The sequence below is a fragment of the Poromitra crassiceps genome (genome assembly GCF_964638095.1).
Source record: "Poromitra crassiceps genome assembly, chromosome: 8".
NCBI classification, from domain to species: Eukaryota; Metazoa; Chordata; class Actinopteri; order Beryciformes; family Melamphaidae; genus Poromitra; species Poromitra crassiceps.
In genome coordinates, this window is record NC_139629.1 from 54,197,086 (window position 1) to 54,209,344 (window position 12,259).

General features: G+C 44.9%; 1 protein-coding gene across 1 annotated transcript in view; it reads left to right on the forward strand.

Moving 5' to 3' along the window:
- Positions 1–4,897: 4,897 nt before the first annotated feature.
- The window catches only part of LOC310781611 (uncharacterized protein), a gene marked incomplete at both ends in the record, with an annotated part of 28,969 nt that continues 21,607 nt past the window's right edge, over positions 4,898–12,259 (forward strand). The window contains 4 exons of the mRNA XM_083642215.1: positions 4,898–4,949; positions 6,163–6,751; positions 8,439–8,511; positions 8,676–8,967. Of these exons, the coding sequence (XP_083498341.1) occupies positions 4,898–4,949; positions 6,163–6,751; positions 8,439–8,511; positions 8,676–8,967 (1,006 nt within the window). The remainder of the gene's footprint in view (positions 4,950–6,162; positions 6,752–8,438; positions 8,512–8,675; positions 8,968–12,259) is intronic.

The window sequence follows — 12,259 nt, forward strand, 5'->3', positions numbered from 1 at the left end:
TAATCAAAATAATGTCAACTAATCAATGCTGATACTGTATTCTAATAGATAAGGAGCAGTGTTGGGCAAGTTACTTTCAAAATGTAATATACTACATATTACTAGTTACTTTAATTTGAAAGTAGGAGTGAGGATAATACAGTACATGCTTTGAATTCCTTAGTTTTAGCTATGCAGTGTTCTAAGCAGATCGGATAGCATGCAGCAGATGATAAAACGTAATTAAATTTCATATGAAAAGTCATAGGTTTTGTTTGGCATACCTGACTGTTTCCACTTCCTGCAGTCTTCCTCATAGACGTCATGTGATGTTCTGTGACATGTCCTATGGCTGGTTTATGTAGGTTTGGCCATTCACCTTGTTGGCCGGTAGTTAATGGAGGACTGAATCCCAGGTATGAGACAACACCAGAAAGAATGTGAAAAGGAAACATCTGGAGCATGCACATGTGCAAAAACACAGAAAGCAGACAGGAGGATCTGAAATGAGCCATCTCGGATCAGTGTGAAAGGGAAAATCACATCATGGACTGGAAAAAGGCCATGGTCATTCCATCGGAAAGCATCAGATCCCACCGTTAGATCAGGGATGCATTAGAGATCCGGAAACGTTCCCACAGGACTGTACACCGGGATGAGGGGGGCCTCCATGTTGTCTCATAGCTGGGATGCAGTCCTCCTTTAACTACTGGCCAACAGGGGGCATGGTCATCTCACCTATCCAGGTGGGATGACCAAACCTACATAAACCAACCAGAGGACAGTAACATCACGTGACATCTCTGAGGAAGACTGCAGGAAGTCAGCAGTTGAAACTGTCTGGTGCAGTGGCGCTGGAAGTACTTTTAGGTAGGGGGTGCTGTAAGGAAGGGGCACCAAAGAAGATTTTGACGTTTTTTGGACTTTCATCCATATTTAGAAGAATATTTAATTTTAAATTAACATTAGGATTATACTGTTGTGATGTCATTATTCAGTATCTTCTCCTTTTCTCACTCACTTTCATGTAAGTACCTGCTCTCCCTTTAGTCGTTTTACACTACAACAGCAACACAGGCATAAACACTGAACTTATTATTATTATTATGGAAAACCAGATTATGATGAAAATCAAACACTTTTGAAGAGAGAGCGTATGAAATAAGATTAGAGCTGGGAAGCACAAACTGTTTTTTAATGCATTTTGTTGGTGGTATAAACACAAGACAGCCAAATCCAACAATTTCAAAAATCCCATATCTTGCCACCAGGGGGTGCTGCAGCACCCTCAGCACCCACCTTCCAGCTCCCTTCGGTATGACAAACAAAACCTATGTCACAGGGTCGATGTATTGGTGTGTGGCAGAAAGGTGGGTGCCATGGTTAACCTGGGGGTGGCACTGTCTGTAGGGGGAGGTTCTCTATTTCGCAAAACTTTCTTAATTATTCTGGGCAAAATGGCTGGTTCCCTCAATTACCCCCGACTGTTAATTAGGAGATGCAGAGCTGGTGTGAGGGACAGAGACAAACACACAGAGGCAGACAGAAGAGCCTGCAAGCCAGCCGTGATACGGACAACATGGAGGACTGACGTGCACGAGTCGAGAGGAGGAATGGCGGAGCTGGGGAGCAGTATTCAGCCCTGCCTGCGGTTTAGGTAAGATTGGTGGGAGCGGCTTCGGCTGGGATGGCCAAGCTACCTCCTCTCCCTGCGTACCTAAGGTCGCACCGTGGCTGATGCACGGGTGAGAGGGAGAGGGGGTGAAGGCCCCGGAAGTCGCTCCACCATGAACTGTGAGCCGCAGGTGGGGTGAGAGCTCCCCAGTCTCTTTCTGTTTCAGCTGCCATTCCTCCTCCAGACGAGCCGAGCGAGTCAGTGTGCCAGCTGTGCTTGTGACGGACGCCAGAGAACACGAGGGCACGGACGAGAGCGGTCGAGCCGACCTGAGACCCGAGAGCGAGCCGACCTGAGACCTGAGAGGCGGAGGGACGAAGCCGCCTAGGAAGCGTGGGAAGAGCCAGGGGAACGCTGCGACCCCATCTCGCACGAGCTGCGAGGGAGAGAGGACAGGAGCGACAGCGGGAGACACGTCGTGTGAAAGCGGAGGGGTGGAGGTTCGCTTCTCCCCTCCTTCAGTTAAGTCCCGCTCCATTTTTATTGTTTTATCTTTGATTGTGACCAGCTCCGTGGACAGACGACGCGGGTCTGCCCGCAAGCCTAACCCCAGACATTTCGACAGTAACAAGAACGCTCAGTGGAACTACTAGAGCTTACTACGACATGGAACGAGGAGGAGCCCTTAAGGCGTGTCGTGCACATTCAGTTCGAGTGATTTACTTGCAATAGACGTATTGCATTTGTTCGGGATTAACTTGGTTGCAGTGAATTGGGTTGCAGTGCATTTATCCACTATTTAACTTGGCTCATCCAAGATACCAGTCCTAGTGAGTTATCCTACCATTGCTGAACTGTCATTTCTCTGGGGGAATTAAGCATTAAAGCCTGCTCTGCTCTATACCCTCTTCGTCAGCTGGAGACGTCAGGAGAGGACGGGGAACTGGACGAGAGGGAGACAACGCAGTTGCTCAGGACTAGCAGGGACTAGCAGAGGCTGGACGTTGTCCCACGGATGCTGGACTCTTTTAAATAGGCACATTTTCTCTTTTTATATTTTAGTAATAAAAACTCCTTGTTCCAACGTTCCATCTTTGTCTGTGTATGCTGTTTGGGCCAGCACCACTCCCCAGTAGAATCTCATCTCATTTACAGTCACGCACACACCCGTGACACCTACGTCTTTTCATGTGAACATTTAACCACTATTAGTATTAGTATAAAGTTAGACAATATGAGCACACACAAAGTCCTACTGACACACACCAAGTTTCAGATTTTTGAATGAGCATTGCTTCAAGTTTGATCTACTTTTGATTCGTTGAAGTGTGTCTGAGAGAGGGAGGGAGAAAGACAGAAAGAGTTTGTGTGTGTGCCAAGTAGCATATTGCAGTTTACCAATTCATCAATTTGTTGGGGACTCTGTGGAACCTCCTCAAGGACCATGGGTGGTCCCCAGACCACAGGTTGAGAACCACTAACTGCTGTAAGTCATAAGCCATCCTCATCATCTCAAAGGTCATCACCTCCTCTCCTCCCTCCATCTAGAGCAGTGAGGCACTGGCTCTATCATTCTGACAGCAGCCTTCCTCTCTTCTGCTTGTGTGCCATCCCTGCCGTAATACATTCTACTCACCCTGTCTGTCGCCAGGCGGATTAGTGAAAAAGTCCTGTTCTTTTAGGGGATTCCTTTATAAGTAGGTCAACATTTTAACATGTGTATCTGCTGCAGACATTTGAACTGTGCAAATGTTCTGCATGATGACAGTTCAGTTTATGGCTGTTTATAAAACGGCTCTCTCAAATCAAGCAATCTGATTGGTTCACAGCCATGGTATAAATACCGTATACCACTCTCATAACCCATGGCCATTGATTATTATTTGAAGAGCCATGACGCATGATGGCGCAACTCTCTTACTAAAAGGCTTTGGTTACCTCAAATGACAATGTAGAAAAAACAAAATGGCAGAGACAGCTGTCAGATCCTTGTGAATCGATCTTCGCTTATAACTTTACTAATACTTAGCAGAAAATTATGTTTTGTACAAGAATAGACGCGGGCTAATGTCTTCTTTGCAAAAAAAAGGCTGTTAACCCCGCATTTCTTAATAAGATGTAACGTTAGTTGGTGTCAGGCTTTGCAGAAAGCTCTCAGCTTCTCAGCAAGCGCCAGGATTGGCCAATGTCAACTTCAGTCTCCAGAACGATCCAATCAAATCACCCACACGTCTATCTTCTTGCTAGAGGTCCCGCCTTACAGTAGTGTTTCAACTGACTCTATCAGAATGCCATGCCAGTCGGACTTATAGTATTATTATTATTATTATATTATCATACTTGGAAACCGTTTTATAAAAGCAATATAGCACTCGAGCTGCGTGTGTTGTGTACATGTTGTTATGTTTGTGTTTAAAAAGGCTAAGACTCAATACACTGTCAGTTTGTTTGTGTATCTCTGATGTCTGTACAATGTTTTTTTTTTATTGTGTAGGTGATTGTTGTTAATACGATTTGATATTACATTGCATAAAATGTTCACCTATATACTATATTAGTCATGTACATGTCTGTTCTCAATTAGACTTGACGATTGGTATTAAAGTAATTATTTCACAACCAAATGCTTCAAATTTAATTTTGGTGAGGACCAGTTGGTGCTTTATTCTGTTAATAAGGTGATACTCAACTTGACTTTAGACACACAAATGGTAAAGATAATCATGAAGTAGCGATGCATACCATGAACAACTCTAGTGGTTATTTGTCAGTTAGGACGTGATGTCCCTCTGCTTGCTGGTGGTTGGGGTCGTTATGGTGATGAGTGCACCTGGGTGTACTCCTTGTCTTTAAAGACTCAGACATTCAGCAGTGTCTCTCCCTCCTCACCCCCCATATGTTACAACCCATCCTACCCCATGATTTAGCCCAGAGCCGTATCTCTCTCTAGAGGACACTAATTTAGTCTATTAAATAGAAATATAGGCCTATTAAAATGGCTGCATGCCCTTTTAAAATGACAGATCTACAGTAGTAACTTAAACATTGTCCGCATGCATGAGTATAAAGAAGGGAGCTTTAACTTCCACCTAAATAAACCTAGTTTATACGGTCTATGAAATAAATAAATTGCATTAAAAGAGAGGTACCGCACATGATGCCAGATAGTCGCAGTGTTGTGCGTCTTTTCACAGATAAACTTGTAAACAGCTTGTTTGATTGGCCGCTGGCGCACACGTGAAAGGAATTCCATGTTAACGATGCGGGAGCTGAGTAGGACCAAAGATTGGGGGCGGAGTGACCATGGGAGTGACGGACGGACATATGGACGGACCGGACCCGGACCGGATTCAGCGTCGGACAAGATGGCGGCCAGCTAATAATACCGATTCCCGATTCATCACGCTATTGTTTACAACTGTAATTGACCAACAACAGAAGAAGACGCTGTATGTATGAATGATATTACCACGAATATATCAACAGGAGACGAGGCTCCGTTTAGCACTGAGAGAGGAAGAAGAAGCTCGTCTCTCTTGGACTCAGATGAACGGGTTGGTTAGCTGTGAAGCTAATGGAGCTAACGTTTATTTGAGCTTTGAAGAACAACTTTTGCCAGTAAAACGTTCAGGAGGAAAAGTTCCCGTGTCACTGTATGCCTGTATGGAAATGTCTAATGTCCAAAACCGGACAGGTTTGGTGAATTATCTTAGCGACTAACTGTGGCTGTTGAAGAGATATTTGAGCTGTTTGAAAGAAGATAGCAGTACAAGGAGGAAGCTTCTCTGTCTGAGTCCAGATCTTCAGATCTTCCCACTCCACTGACTTGACTGCTTCTGAAGAAGAAATGGAGTGTATCAAGTTAACAATTCAGTCTGATATCAGGCTAGAATCTTCTTCCAAAAAGAACAAGCAACAACGAAAGCTGTTGGACCCTGTTTTAAATCCTGTAGTGCGGTTACATAGAATAGCCGTACCTCCAGACTTCCAGCAGCGTTCGGAAGAAGTTCCTCCTGAACTGCAGGAGTGGAGCCCCATTCTGGACCAGGAGGGCCCAGAACCCCCACACATTAAAGAGGAACAGGAGGAACTCTGGAGCAGTCAGGAGGGAGAGCAGCTTCTGGAGGACCCTGTTTTAAATCCTGTAGTGCGGTTACATAGAATAGCCGTACCTCCAGATTTCCAGCAGCGGTTGGAAGAAGTTCCTCCTGAACTGCAGGAGTGGAGCCCTAGTCTGGACCAGGAGGGCCCAGAACCCCCACACATTAAAGAGGAACAGGGGGAACTCTGGAGCAGTCACGAGGGAGAGCAGCTTCTGGAGGACCCTGTTTTAAATCCTGTAGTGCGGTTACATAGAATAGCCGTACCTCCAGATTTCCAGCAGCGGTTGGAAGAAGTTCCTCCTGAACTGCAGGAGTGGAGCCCCAGTCTGGACCAGGAGGGCCCAGAACCCCCACACATTAAAGAGGAACAGGAGGAACTCTGGAGCAGTCAGGAGGGAGAGCAGCTTCTGGAGGACCCTGTTTTAAATCCTGTAGTGCGGTTACATAGAATAGCCGTACCTCCAGATTTCCAGCAGCGGTTGGAAGAAGTTCCTCCTGAACTGCAGGAGTGGAGCCCCAGTCTGGACCAGGAAGGCCCAGAACCCCCTTACATTAAAGAGAAACAGGAGGAACTCTGGACCAGTCGGGAGGGAGAGCAGCTTCTGGACGACCCTGTTTTAAATCCTGTAGTGCGGTTACATAGAGTAGCCGTACCTCCAGACTTCCAGCAGCGTTCGGAAGAAGTTCCTCCTGAACTGCAGGAGTGGAGCCCCAGTCTGGACCAGGAGGGCCCAGAACCCCCACACATTAAAGAGGAACAGGAGGAACTCTGGACCAGTCGGGAGGGAGAACAGCTTCTGGAGGACCCCGTTTTAAATCCTGTAGTGCGGTTACATAGAGTAGCCGTACCTCCAGACTTCCAGCAGCGGTTGGAAGAAGTTCCTCCTGAACTGCAGGAGTGGAGCCCCAGTCTGGACCAGGAGGACCCAGAACCCCCACACATTAAAGAGGAACAGGAGGAACTCTGGAGCAGTCAGGAGGGAGAGCAGCTTCAAGAGGACCCAGAGACCGCACACACTAGAGGAACGGAGAACAGCAGAACATATGGGGCTAAGTAAGTGGTTGTGTTCACACACACACACACACACACACACACACACACACACACACACACAGATCCAGCATGGACATTGCATGCGGCAGGCATCCGGAGCACATGTCGTTAATTGGCTGTGCAGTGTGAAGTGGACTTACACTTTGTGTGCCTTCATGAAACCATGCAAGTCCTTTCATAGTTCCAGCAATAGTTTTATGAAGAAACACTTTCCCCACCGCCCTTCTCCTGCAGGCTGCCTGCAATCTGCTTTTCTCTATAGAGGGGCAGGACATTGACATTACCTGTTGTCACAAAATCCTACTGCTTTATGCCAGCAGGTTGTTATGACATCTATTTTCAAGTCATTCCAAGTTAATGTTTGGCTATTGACTTGTTATTCTTCTCAGATCACACCACTATTTTTAAATTGTAATTACATTACTTCATGCTCAATGAAATTGCTGCGTCGGTGACACATTTAGGTGAAACCTGTTTTCCTTCGCATGTGTCTCCCTTCTACAATGTACTCACTAGTCACTAAACATCATTTTGGTTGTTTATAGCACAATGACATGAAAAATATTAGTAAGATCTAGGAATGTGTATTAATATAGTTAAGCAGTACAAGGACTCCAATAAGAGTTTCTTTTTGTCGTTAAATGGATCACAAAAAGAAGAAAAAGTAATCTTATTTTCCCACGGTCAGTGTAGCTGCAGCGTGAGCTACACTTGGCAATGTGAGGTGAGTCGGTCTGGGGGGAACGGATACTGAGGGACGGTTATTGGTGATGTGCTCATTAGGGCTGCTCGATTATGGCAAAAATCATAATCACGATTATTTAACGTGATTACTCATTGACTTTTTGCATTTGCAAAATGTGTCTTTTTAATGCTGGATGTCTTTGAACTTTAAATATTATTTAAGGGAAAAACAAGGAAATAAATTAAAATAAAATAAGTTATTTCTAGATAAATAAATAGGCTAACTAAAATATTAATATATAAAAAATACGTTTTATCTCGGTTATCTTGTTTTCATGTGCAAATGCACATTCTCAAGATGAACAGCATGAAAGCAGTTTTTACCTCCGCCAACGGCTGGCGTCTGTTTGAGAGTCAGGAGAAAAGAGAAACCGGACGGACAAACCCTGTCTTTTATTTTGTCACAGTCAACACACCACACATGCATGGCAGCCACTACACACACACACACATGCACTTGCAGGCCTGGTTTGACCCATCCTGGCTCGTCCTCCTCCATGGTCAAGCCAGGACCGGTGGGCAGCTGCAGTGAAGCGCCTGAAGACCAACTTCTTCCACCCACCGCTGGTCAGATGAGGATCTTCTGCATGTTTTTACTTGTGTGGGCCCATAATGATGTTATATGGAGGAAATCCCAAAGGAGCATGGGGAGAACATGCAAACACCAACACCTCATTTCCTGTTTTTCTAACCATCCATACCACTGGGCCAATTCCTGAAATTTGGCCCAATGACAAATAACCCTCTTCAGGGGCAATAGGCTTGAACCCCTGGTATTGCCGCTTGCAGCTATATTTCTCATTAGTATTGTTGTTTTTGTGGGTGTTCCCTGTCTTACCTTCTGTCTCTGTTTGATGATGTCAGAGCTGTCTTACCTTCTGTCTCTGTTTGATGATGTCAGAGCTGAACTGTCTTACCTTCTGTCTCTGTTTGATGATGTCAGAGCTGAACGGTGGGAGGAGAGACATCTGGCAGAGGAGGAGAGGAACGCTGTCAAGATGACTTCTTCAGAGGAGGTGAAGAAATATCACTGTTGTTGTTGTTGTCGCCGCACTGATGTTGCAACACAAACAAACACAAACAAACACACACACACACACACACACACACACACACACACACACACACACACAGTCTCTCTGTCCTGATTCTTTCTTTATATCTTTCTCCATGGTAACAGGGAGACACCAGCGTACCCAGACATCACCGCTGTGATCAGTGTGACAAAACATTCACAAGACTTCAGCACTTAAAGCGACATCAGAGTGTTCACTCAGGGGAGAAGCCTTACTCCTGTCAGGAGTGTGGAAGCTGTTTCAACCGGTCAAGTTCCCTAAAATCACATCAACGCATTCACACTGGAGAGAAGCCCCACTGCTGTAAGGAATGTGGGAGCAGGTTCAGTCAGTTCGGTACCCTAACTAGACATAAACACATCCACACTGGAGCTAAACCCTACAGCTGTGACCAATGTGGGAGCAGGTTCAGTCGGTTAGGTAACCTAACTAGACATAAACGCATCCACACTGGAGCTAAACCCTACAGCTGTGACCAATGTGGGAGCAGGTTCAGTCTGTTAACTTACCTAAAAATACATGAACGCATCCACACTGGAGCTAAACGCTACAGCTGTGACCAATGTGGGAGCAGGTTCAGTAGGTTAGGTAGCCTAAAAAGACATGAAAACATCCACACTGGAGCTAAACCCTACAGCTGTGACCAATGTGGGAGCAGGTTCAGTCTGTTAACTTACCTAAAAATACATGAACGCATCCACACTGGAGCTAAACCCTACAGCTGTGACCAATGTGGGAGCAGGTTCAGTAGGTTAGGTAGCCTAAAAATACATGAACGCATCCACACTGGAGCTAAACCCTACAGCTGTGACCAATGTGGGAGCAGGTTCAGTGGGTTAGGTGCCCTAACAACACATCAACACATCCACACTGGAGCTAAACCCTACAGCTGTGACCAATGTGGGAGCAGGTTCAGTAGGTTAGGTAGCCTAAAAAGACATGAAAACATCCACACTGGAGCTAAACCCTACAGCTGTGTCCGCTGTAACAAAGTGTTCAGACACTCAAATACTCTGAAGAAACACCGCTGCATCTAACTTGCTTAAGAGCGCCTCCACTGTCCACAGCGGGAACAAGCTCCTCTCTGTCCAATAGGACTTGCAGTATACTATACCCCCTAGTTCCTCATTGCACGGCTCGTGAGACGCTGGCGGCTCTCGAACCTTTAGTTGGCGGCTCTAAGAAATTGCAAAAAAAAATTATTTCTTTTTTTAAGATTTCCCCCCCTGCTCTCCCCAAACTTTCAATAAACCTTTATGGCATATTATTACAATACAACAATACTGGTGTTGACAGTAATAGAAGGTGCCAAATCATTCAAAACAATAAGCATTTTGCTTTTTTGTGCCAGCGTGCAGCGCTGTTCCAAAACATGTCAACGTGTGTCGTTGCCTGGGAAACGCACATCCCATAATACAACTGTTTGCATCGCATCCCATAATAGTATGATGATACTTGGGATGCCATTGCGAACATAGATGCGAACAGGTTAGCCAAAACTTTAGCGTCGCCAGCGACGGCCCCAACCGTTGCGGTCGGGTACGTTTCGAAATCCCTCCAGGCCTGAAAGCATATATATATATATATATATATATACTGTGTGTGTGTGTGTGTGTGTGTGTAAAACAATAAAACACAAAAAAATGGTAGGCAGATTTGCTTGGTTGGGGTGGCTTTTGGTGTTTTGCGGTAAAAGTGGCTCTCCTATTGACTTGTCCTGCCAGTGCGGCTCTCATCGAAGAAATAGTGAGGATCACTGCTATACAGCAAGGTTATATAAGGTTTTCATTAGTTTTTATTTTTATTAGTTTAGACTTGTTTTCCATTTCAGTTAAGTTTTCATTCATTTTTAAAGCCGGTTTGCTAGTTTAGTTTATTTTTTATTTTTTAAAAATGCATAGTTTCTATGAGTTTTAGTGTTTTCGCTTTTGTTTTTTCTTTCTTGTAATGTGGTATTTGTCAGGGGTGAGAATTCAAAAATGTCAAAAAAGTATTGTGTAATACATTCAACAAAACATACAGACGGTACTATAAAAATGTCTTCACTTATCTTTACAGAACAATGACTGGGAGTAGACCAGGGTAAACCAGACTTTTCTTTGGCTCTTACAGAGAGTGTGTGTAGCTACATTGCCAGTAGGTGGCTTTAGAGTGGCACAAATTGTGATGCTTTTGGAAGCTATAGTATTCAGAAGCCCTAACAAAGGTCATTCTAGAAAGGAAACCAATCAAAAAAGATGCATTTCATTTGAAACTGTGTTCAACAGGCAGGAAGCCCCTCACCCACACACACACACACACACACACACACACACACACACACACACACACACACACACACACACACACACACCACACGCACGAGACATGACAATTTCTCGACAATATTCCTATGATATAATATTCCTATATTATAGGCTAGATACTGAAAGCTTTTTTTAACTTCCAGGCAGAGATGGGGACTTGGACTACTTAAGTCCTCAAAGACTTGAGTCTTGACTTGGATTTGAGACTTGTGAACACTCTTTATTTTTGTATGTATTAACATCTAAGGAAAGGTCTAATAAAGATCATGTCAACTAATCAATGCTGATACTGTATTCTAATAGGTAAGGATTTTGTGACACTTTATTGTAGGCTCTAGCTAGGCTATGTCATTTCTATTTTATTGTTTTAGGGTATACGTACATATGCCTCTGATAATGTTTCGATGTTTATATTTCACTACCAAGTTTGACTATCACTGTAGCATGACTCAATTTCCCCTCAGGGATCAATAATAAAGAAAAAACATTGCATGGATGCATAACTGGGACGTATCCTCATTCCTCAGTGATGTACCCTGGGGTCATAGGATGTTTCGGGTCTCGCAACATCATACACCCTCGCCCAGGTGACCCAGCCGGGGCTGGCCAAGCCCCAACTTACGTCCCAGTAGCTACCCACGGTCAGCCCTCCAGGAAGGGTCGAAGGTGGTCACGCGGTCAGGGCCACTCAATCCGCTGCTCCGGAACTACTCTGCCGGGACCGGGGGGGGAGAAGGGCTCTGGTACGTAGAGGGACCGGGCTCTGTGGGTTGCCACCTGGCCGGGTTCCTCCCTCGTCTTACCAGGTCTACGACCTGTGCGCTGCACCAGACTCCCCCGCTCCAAACATCTCATTCCGAGGTGATGGTATCTTGGTGGATACCATGCAGTACCAGTACTTGGTGGCACTGGTTCTGATTCTGATTCAGCAATGGGAAAATAAATGAAAAAAATAGGGAGAGAGAAAGATTAACATAAATCTCAATTAATGAGAGGAGATGCGTTGGCCCAGAGTTAGCGGTTTCCAGCAGTGTTCAAGATGCAAAATCCTACCCATTTAGCCTATTAAATAGAAATATAGGCCTATTATTATAATGGGTGCATGCCCTTTTAAAAGGACAAATCTACACCTAGTAACTTAAACATTTTCCGCATGCATGAGTATAAAGAATGGAGTTTTAGGCTAGTTTATACGGTCTATGAAATAAATGAATTGCATTAAAAGCACAAGTGGATAATAGGTAGCTATAACAACACATCCACACTGGACCTAAACCCTACAGCTGTGACCAATGTCGGAGCAGGTTCAGTGAGTTAGGTAGCCTAGAAAAACACCAACGCATTCACACTGGAGTTAAACCCTACAGCTGTGGCCAATGTGG